Source organism: Pan paniscus, chromosome 13 (genome assembly GCF_029289425.2).
Source record: "Pan paniscus chromosome 13, NHGRI_mPanPan1-v2.0_pri, whole genome shotgun sequence".
NCBI classification, from domain to species: Eukaryota; Metazoa; Chordata; class Mammalia; order Primates; family Hominidae; genus Pan; species Pan paniscus.
The window spans coordinates 88,203,244-88,213,618 of record NC_073262.2 but is presented as its reverse complement, the minus strand read 5'-3'; the positions used below and the strand labels follow the sequence as shown (position 1 = coordinate 88,213,618).

The 10,375-nt window shown below is 31.1% G+C and overlaps 1 protein-coding gene across 1 annotated transcript; it reads left to right on the top strand.

The window, feature by feature from the left end:
* The first annotated feature begins 236 nt into the window (after positions 1 to 236).
* LOC100971385 (ETS-related transcription factor Elf-2-like) lies at positions 237 to 1,469 on the top strand. Its single transcript, XM_034953880.3, has one exon. It carries the CDS (start codon positions 550 to 552, stop codon positions 1,138 to 1,140), a length of 591 nt encoding a protein of 196 aa, XP_034809771.2. The 5' UTR covers positions 237 to 549; the 3' UTR covers positions 1,141 to 1,469.
* Positions 1,470 to 10,375: the final 8,906 nt, after the last annotated feature.

The window sequence follows — 10,375 nt, the reverse complement described above, 5'->3', positions numbered from 1 at the left end:
AAATTCTAGTTATTGAAAAATATCCCTCAGATATATCTTATAAATATGGCAAAATAAAGGTTCTTTTTCAGAAAAAAAAACAGTATGTTGAGAGACTTTATTAGCAGCAGGTAGGTAAATATCAATTAATGTAGTTCTTCAGTATAAATTAAAAGAATCTCAAATAGATGAAAATCATCCCAGATGGAAGCATGGATATTCTGGAAAACAATGAAAATCATGAGGAATATATTAAGTGGAATACATGGACTATTAAATCTTTATTTATTTATTTATTTATTTAATTTATTTATTTTAAGACAAAGTTTCACTCTGTTGCCCAGGCTGGAGTGCAGTGGTGCAATCTTGGCTCACTGCGGTCTCCACCTCCTGGGTTCAAGTGATTCTCCGGAATAGCTGGGATTAGAGGCATCTGCCACCAAGCTGGGCTAATTTTTGTATTTTTAGTAGAGACTGGATGCTTCATCCAGGTCTCCTACTACCACTGCATCTGTGTCAGCAACAGCAGCTCCAAGGACAGTTTGTGTGGCAATACCGGTACCTGTTGTAATGACATCATTGGGTCAGAAAATTTCAACTGTGGCAGTTCAGTCAGTTAATGCAGGTGCACCATTAATAACCAGCACTAGTCCAACAACAGCGACCTCTCCAAAGGTAGTCATTCAGACAATCCCTACTGTGATGCCAGCTTCTACTGAAAATGGAGACAAAATCACCATGCAGCCTGCCAAAATTGTTACCATCCCAGCTACACAGCTTGCACAGTGTCAACTGCAGACAAAGTCAAATCTGACTGGATCAGGAAGCATTAACATTGTTGGAACCCCACTGGCTGTGAGAGCACTTACCCCTGTTTCAATAGCCCATGGTACATCTGTGATGAGACTATCAATGCCTACTCAGCAGGCATCTGGCCAGACTCCTCCTCGAGTTATCAGTGCAGTCATAAAGGTGCCAGAGGTTAAATCGGAAGCAGTGGCAAAAAAGCAAGAACATGATGTGAAAACTTTGCAGCTAGTAGAAGAAAAACTGGCAGATGGAAATAAGACAGTGACCCACGTAGTGGTTGTCAGTGCGCCTTCAGCCATTACCCTTCCTGTAACTATGAAAGCAGAAGGACTAGTGATATGTGAGAAATAAAATAGCAGCTCCACCATGGACTTCAGGCTGTTAGTGGCAGTACTGACATAAACATTTGCAAGGGAAGTCATCAAGAAAAGTCAAAGAAGACTTTAAAACATTTTTAATGCATATACGAAAACAATCAAACTTACTGGAAATAAATTACCTATCCCATGTTTCAGTGGGAAATGAACTACATATTGAGATGCTGACAGAAAACTGCCTCTTACAGTAGGAAACAACTGAACCCATCAATAAGAAAAAGGATTGAAAGGGACCAAGCAGCTCACTATGATATCAAGTTACACTAAGGCTTGGAACACTAACATTCTGTAAGAGGTTATATAGTTTTCAGTGGGAGGGGTTGGGATGGGTAATCTCATTGTTACATATAGCAATTTTTGATGCATTTTATATGCATACCAGCAATTATTACTGTGTTCGCACAATTCTCACTTAACTGGTGCTATGTGAAAACTCTGCTAATATAGGTATTTTAGAATGTGAATTGAAGAATGGATCCCAAAAACTTCAGAAAGAGGATAGCAAAAAATGATCTAGTGCAATTTAAAAAATATATATATGCATATATACACATATATGCATATAAAATATATATGCATATATATGTGCATATATATACATATATGTGTATATATGTGCATATATATGCATATATATGTGTGTATATATGTGTGTGTATACATATATATACACACACACACACACATATATATCATATAGCTTAAGCTGATTTAAAACAAAGGCCTTAGACTAATTTTCGGTTTTCTTTCTTGAAATAAGCTAATGGCTTGTTTGTGTAAAGCTTTTTTATTAAAAGAAAAATTTAAAAAATCTTGTACCTAGAACAGTATTGTTATAGAATTTACATGTAACATTTTATATGGTAGTTTAAGACTGTCAGTTTCTTAATTGTGGACAAATTAACAGTTGGCTCTGGCCTTTTGCTGTAACATGCCTGTGTCACTCAGCCGTGGCATTTGTGCAGACATATCATTTTCAGTTCTGCTGTCACTTGGAAGTTCAGGCTTAGCATGAATTTTTGTCAGGTAGCTCTAATACCTGGAGTTTTCTTTCTTTGTTTGTTTTTTTGTTTTGTTTTGTTTTTTAGTTGAAGTTTATGAGGGAAATACTAGTGTTCAGATTTGAACTATAATAGTTTGTATATTCAACATTTGAAGTATATTCTATTTTGTTGTACTCTTGTTTCAAAGTGTATTCCAGTAGGTTTTCTGAAATATAGAAATGAAATTAAAAAAAAAAATACATTGCCAGATTGGGAGAAAAACACCAAAGAACAAACCTCAATTATTTGCCTTTAAAAAGAGATCCACTGAAAAAATAACGTTATGGATAGGATGAAAGTAAAATAAATAGAAAAATTGTTATTAAAATAAAAAGAAAGATAAATTTGGTTATAGTAACATCAAAGCAGAATTAATGCAATAAATATTACTAAAGATGAAAGAAGCATTTTATAATGATAAAATATTTGGTCAATCAGAAATGCCTAACAATCTTAAAATATATAAAGCAAAAATAGATAAAAATAAAGGAGAAATATGCAAATTATCTTAACATTTAAAGATTTCAACATGATAATCATAAATTAATGGAGCAGAAAACATATATTCATCTAAAATATAGAAAATTATACAATAGTATTTACCAATTTGATGTAGACCTAATATACAAAATATATTATCCCCAAGTTCATATGGGCCATTTGTCATCTCTCACAAAACCTTCTTTATACACAAAATTTATATACACTGAAAGTTTGTGTAGTTAGGTATATATACATACATATGTGTATGTATATCGTTTTACAAATTATAAAGAAAGGAAAAACTAATGAAAAATAAGCAAAATAATTAAAAAGCCACTTCACAAAAGATGATATCTAAGTGGCCAATAAGCTTATAAAATATAAGTTTAATAGAATTATTTTCAGGGAAATGCAAATGAAAATTACAATGAAATAACAGTATACTCTCGCTAAGAGTGACAACTCCAAGTGATGGTGAAGATATTAAGCAATTAAAACACTCATACATGGGAGGTAAATTTTTACAACCATTCTGAAAGATCATTTTTTTGTCAGACTCTACTAAAATTTAACATCTTTCTATTCCTGTGATTCAAGAACCCTGCTCTTATGAATATACTTAGGAGAATTGCACGTACATATTCATTTCAACTTCATTTGTAGTTGCCCAAAACTGGAAACAACCCAGAGCTTATTAATAGAAGAATGGGTAACTAAATTTTGGCATACAAAAACAATTGATTAGGTCACAACGATAAAAAAAAATCTACTGATGTACTCAAGAATGTGGATGAACCTCACAGATGATATATTGGGAGACAGAATGCAGATGCACGTAAGCCCATAGAGTGTTATTCTGTAAATATGTTGAAATTCAATTTAACAACAAGCAGAATTCATGGTGATATAAGTTAAAATAGAGGGTATGTATTTACAGGAAGCAACACAAGGGACGTTTCTGGGATGTTGGAAATGTTCTATATTGATGTGGGGAGTTTTACATGTGTGGTGTTTACTAAACAATATTGACATTATTTCATGTTTATATATATATGCTAACCATCAATAAGAATTTAAATAATATATATTTACATACCAATCACCATTTATATCTCCATCATTATTCTCTTTATCTTCTTTGTCTCTATCTCAGTATTATTCATTAAGATGGAAAAGTACAAGATAAACTTTTGTTCATGTTCAATGGACAGAAGATTTATTTTCAATTTAGGGGAGACATTGTAATCTTCCATGTAACTATTTTTCTTCATTTTAGTAGTTTTTGTATATTGTTTATATATTATATATTAAATTTCAACATGTATCTAATCTTATAATTTAAGGTTTATCACTCATTAATTTTAATAAATTATATCTCAGTCATTACATAATTTCACTTGTTATACTTGCTTTTTTAGTACATTTATCCTTACTCTAACACATGTGATATTAACTTATCTTTCTTGTTTTGTATTTATTTGCCATGGATACCTTTGTCTAAATACTTATTTTCAATCATTTTGACGTTTTGCATTAGTGTGATTTTACTAAAAATGCATATATCTCAGTTTGTTTTTCTTAACTCAATCTGAAAATTTCCTTGGTCTCATTTACTCTCCTTTACTAATCTCAATTAATCTGAACACTTCTATACTTGATTTGAGTTCTTTTGACTCACTTTAGTTATTATCCATGTTGACTGCCCCCCCCTTTTTTTAAACTTTATTTTCCCCACTTATTTTTGCAAGCTTAAACAAGCTGCTATTCAATCTATCTCCTTCTGCCTGCTGATGTGGAAGTTCCTCTGTATTTTCTGTGCCACAGATGGTTACATTTTTCCTGACCTACAAATAAATATGACTCTAATCATATTTGAAAATAACAGCAGTTTTTTCTCCACCGATACTTTTTCGTATATGATGAGACTTGCTTTATTGTGTTGGCATTCAGTTGGCACTAAGCCCTCACTTGCACCCTCTCAATCTCAGCACCTGTTTGCTTCAGGTGCAAGAAGTCTTTTGATAGAAGGAATGATGGAGAAGACATTAGCATTCGGGTCACATCTTCCTAATACATGTTGCAGGGTAGTTTTCAGTTTGAATTTGAAAATTTGATTATATTATCTCTCAAACTTAGACTTCCCATTTTGTATTATTTCCCATGGTGTATTGAGGGAGAGGGAAAAGTGCAAGTGGGGAGACTTCATTATTACTTTCTGGAGATTCAGGGAGCACAAAGTAATAAAAACTGTATAATTAGTTGATTTAAAAAATGCCAATATTTGTGAAATAAAATGAAATTTGGGTAGAAAGAGCAGTTAAAATCAGTATACAGTAGTGCCACCAGTCTGCAGTTTCACTTTCTGTGTTTCAAAAAAAGGTGACTACACTACAATAAGATATTTTGAGAGAGAGAGGTGCCACATTCACATAATTTTTATTAGAGTATGTTGTTATAATTGTTCTATTTTATTACTGGTTATTGTTAAAATCTTATTGTGCCTAATTTCTAAATTAAAATTTATCATAGGTACATATGTTTAGGAAACATTGTACAGTATATACTGAGTTTGTACTAACTCTGATTTCAGGCATCCACTGTGGATCTTAGAATGTATCCCTTGTGGATGAGCAGGGACTACTGTATTTTGCAGTTCTTTGACAACTGTATATTAGCATTGGTCTGAAAAAGCATCTAATTGTGTCTTACACAGAGAAGGTAAGCTCTGAGATAAGGGTGATAAATTGTTTTTGACAATAAAATATTTTAAAGTCTATGAAAGAACATTTTTAATTGCAAATTGACAAAATAGAATCATTACATGTTATCTTTAAAGACATGATAATTTTATGTAAGTTTTAGAATTTTATGGAATGATTTACATGGTTTCTAATGTTCTTATCTGGGGATATAAATAAATTTCAAAACCTTATGTTTTGTTCATAATATTTTGAATATTTATTTCTTAACGAATTACCTTGCATTTACCCGCATTTAACTTGTATTCTGCCTTTTTGACTATGCTTTCTTTTTTTTACTCTGCTTCTTATTTTATTCTCTTTTTGTAATCTTAGAAAGTTTAGAATCATTTGCTATTTTGACAATTTCCTTCTTAATATAATTTCCTGTTTCTTTTCCTTTTTCTCATTCTTTTTCTCCTCCTCCTTCTTCTTTTTTTTCCTTTGAAGATCTGATATTGGTAACAGTATGCTGAAAGTAAACTTACGTGATAACCCAGCTTCTCACAATAGGAGTGGAAGTGTGACCAGGTTGATTTGCCAGAATATGGTACGTACTTGCTATGAATGAGAAATTGGGAAATGGACTTTTGATCTAGCCAGTGTCAGTGCAAATACCATTTTGCTATGTGCTAGGATGTTTGCCAGTTATTTAAAAGTATCTGAACAGAACCATAGGCTAGGAATATTAAAAATCCCTCTGAATTTTACGGGAATCTTGCCACCATCAATTGGTAATAGCAGCTGTAGGACAGATTGACTTGACCAAATAACTATCAACACTGCTACAGCTTTGTCTTATGCTTCCTCTGGCCATCTATGTGAAGAAACCTGTAACCTTTGCTTGTGTCTAATGGCATCTTTCCATCACACGCATCCATTCCTTATTATAATTATCATTTTATCAACAACCTAGAAAGAGCAGAGTTCTGGAAGAGCAATATCTTAGGTTGATCTTTTCTCTGATCTAAGACTTGGCACAATGAAACTTTCTCTTTGGCTGTTTTTGGAACTACGATGTTTTTGCTTGAGCTATTTTAATAGGAATCTTATCTTTCTTAATATTATTAGGTTTCTTAAGGGGATGTGCATATCAACTGTAGTCTTTTGAAGATTTTTGTTCAATAACTTAAATTTATTGAATGCTTATTTATATGTATTATTATTTACTTGAAATAATCACATCATGCTCCTTAATAAGTTGAAGAATAATTTTATTTTTCTCTGGAGTTTTGTCAGTTTTTTCCCCAACATGTTTTCTTTAAAAAAAGTGTGTTCCAAAATAATTTATATAAATTTTGAATTTGTGTTTTGGAAAATTCAAGTGAAACTCCAACAAATCTTATATTCCATGTAGTATTTGTGAGGTAAAAATGTTGGTAAATTTTTTCAAAAATTTACCAATTGTTCTAGTCAGAAAGTTTTTTCTTTTTAAAGTTTGTTTTGCAATAGAGATTTCTTACCAAAAATGATACTTGACAGTTCAGAAAGCTAATATTTTAAACCAATTATTTCTGAGTTTTGTTTTCTTTTATTATCTAGATTATATTAATTCTCCAGTTGTATATATTTTGATCTATGAGTTTATATTTGATTAAAACTTAGGCTTCATATGTAGTGTTGATGTTGTCTTGCCTATTAATAAAATTGAATGAAATGTTATAAGTTCTCTCAGGTACAAGTCAGTTTTAATGTGTTATATTCTGAAAGTGTTAGGGATTATATTTTAAGTAATTTTTTTTCAGAAAGTTTTAAAATTTATGGGATGTATATTAAAGTCTAAAATTTTGCTGTAAACATTTAAGGATAATTACTTTTAAGAATTTCTCAATCATTGTCATGGCAGATTTTTTTCTCATTCAAGACTACTTTATTCTAAGAAAGCACATTCATGTTATATTTTACATTATAGTAAATAATTTGAAAAACTTATCTCTAAAGTTTTTCTTTAGTTTGTTTTCCTAAATACATACTTTTACATTTGATCAGTTAAGCCAAACAGCAGCTAGTGGGGAGAGTATGAGGTGATAATCTACCTAATGAGGGGCTTTTCCTTTTGTAGTAGATGTGAATAATTAGCTGGTAATATACCTATAAGTTACGTGGTTTCTCTGTCTGGTATGGCAAAATTTCTAAAAATAATAAATATTTATGCTCCTGGAACTCCAAGGTAAAAGGCATTCCAAGAGATGTCCTGCAAAGTCTTTTTCTAACTTCTCAGGCAGTCCCCAGGCCAAACATGCTGCTCTTCCCAAGGGTCATGGACTAAAGACTTAGAGCACACACTGACTCCCCTGTTACGACTTTTCATTCATTGCAGTTCGTGAAAAGTTGTGCCAACTTTCAGATAATGAGAACGTTTCTTTGTGTAATGTTTTTCACGTAAAAACACTAAATAAATAAATATGCGATGTTTTGATATTACTGTTTTAGGCAAAGATATCCTCTCCACTTCACTCAACCATAATTTTTAGTCAGAATATATCATAGGGAAGAAATTTGGATTTTCCAGCTTGTTGCTTTGTGTACATATCCTAGCTGCAAATACTAATGTAATATGACACTTCAGAGTGAAATAGCATTTATGCCATGTTCACATGGCTTAAAGCATGCTTATCTTTAGATTTTGTTTTATGCAACAGGTTATTTTCTTGTGCTGTAACTTTTTAAGTATAATTTTAGTGAAAAATAATGAGTCTACAAAGTTTTTTAATATTAATAAAAAAGGGCTGTAGAAAGAATGTCCTTCCAAAGAATAACTCCCTTACAGCTCTCCTCTACCAACAACAATCTTTTCTTTTTCTCTTCTAGAAAATATAATAAAACTTTGTTATATTTTATGACAATCCATATGTATTTAATTTCAAATTGTTGTTTATTCTTTATGCAAACTTTTTTTAAAGTAAGATAGTTTTTATTCCTATCTATGAAAATTGTTTATGTCTTTTGAGTTAGGATTAAACACATCATAATTTTTTTGAATGCTTTAGAATATTCAATATGAATGTTGAAACCTATTAATATTACATAGTACTTATTTGATAAATAATTCACTTTTATTAATTGTTTCATATTTGGCTATTTGAAATTGTCTTTTAGTTGTAATTGCACTCCAATATTCATTAGCTACCTTTTTTTAATTTTAAATTTTTTACTTATTTTCAAAACTTTCACTTTTCAAAGATTTGAAAGTCTTCTGCATATTCAATATAAATATTCCTCTGCTGCCAGATTTGCATGATCAAATGGCACTGAGAAGGCAATGTTTGCCTAGTCTAGAAATGATTACTCCTTAGACAAAGGACATGCATAGTCATTTAGAGAAAGATCAAATGGAAAGTTTAACAATTTAGAATTGAGAAACTTTAAGGTTACTTAGACTACAAAGAAGTTTTTATCAGGAGGAATATTTAAAAAAATTATTTCTGAACCTCCTTTCTGCTCATTCAATATTACAGTAATATCTTTCAGGAATGCCTCTCAATAGATGTATATGAGTGGAATTAAGCTGTTATAGACCTAAAGTTTAATTTTTTGTGTGTTTGCTCAAAAACAGGCAAGAGTACTGAATTGTGTACATTATTAACTAAAAAGTAGTAAGAGCAAAGATGCTTGTCTCTTTCTTTCCCTCTTAAATCTTCATCATCTACAACAGTGCCTGGCATATAGTGTTTATTGAATGAATATTTTTCTCAGTATACTATTTTTATAACTATTTCTAATTATACATTACATTAAGATAGGCAACAGTAATAGCATTTCACATGGGAATTCCCTTTATATCACAATAAATATGTTAACATATAATTTTTACATTTTGGACTCATATTTATAAGATAAATATTATTACCATTTTAAAAGAGTGAAATATTTGAAAATTTTCATTTGTTCATGATAATAGAGCTATTGTCTTTATAAATAGGCCCAGGAAGCAATTATATTTCTTTTTCATTTAATATTCTTTTCTCTGTGCTTAAGTATCTCTTCTGTGATAAGTTCTCATCTCCAGCTGGTATTATAAATGTCTTTTATGCTTTTTACTTCAAATTCAGTCCCAATGCTTAATCTCTGCAAATTTTCCCACTGCACTTGGAACCTTTTACTATCTGATTTCAACTCAGTTTAGGTGGCTGGAATCTAACTAAATTCACATTCATAATGCATCTGTTAGATGCTGAGCTCTGTCCTAGAAACTGAGGGCTCTATAGTTGAAGAAGCATTTGGGGAGACTCATATATACATAAATGACTCTAATATATGAAAGTCTTTGTTCAGTGCTGTAAAACAGCTGTCAACAAAGGCCTCTACTAAAACACAGGGAGCAATTAATTTGAGTGAGAAAGAGAACAGAGAAGGCTGCATTTTCAGATTTTGAGATGACATGTGTAATGGGTATGATATAATATGGTATATATCATGCACATGAAAATAATTTTGAAAATAACTGTACTTAAGTCTTTTCCAAAGCCCAATATACGATTCAGTATTCCCAGTAGCAGATCTTTTAATTTTAATAATTTCAGAAAAAAAATGAGATTTTTCAGTATTTTTAAATTAATTTAACGTTTATCCCTCTCTAGTTTGCTTGACTTGCACTTATATTGGATATATTTATTAGATTCAAAGTATAGGTGGGTAGGATATAATAAATAAATAGAAAACCCTGCCAAAAGTCATTATAAGGCATCCAACAAAATATATATTATCTCACAGAATCTACAATGGCCAGAGTCTGGCTTATTTACCACATCTTCTTCTTTGTTGTTGTTTGGTTTGTTTTTTAGCTGACACAGACAGAAAGAAGAAGACAAGACCTACATCTCTTGGAGGAAACAATTAGTGATTAGGCCTCTATTGCTGATTTGTATCTGAATCGGGTGAAGAATGTAGGGAAGATAATTTGTCTCATTGGTTTTTCTGTTTTTAAATTTTTATTAAAACACTC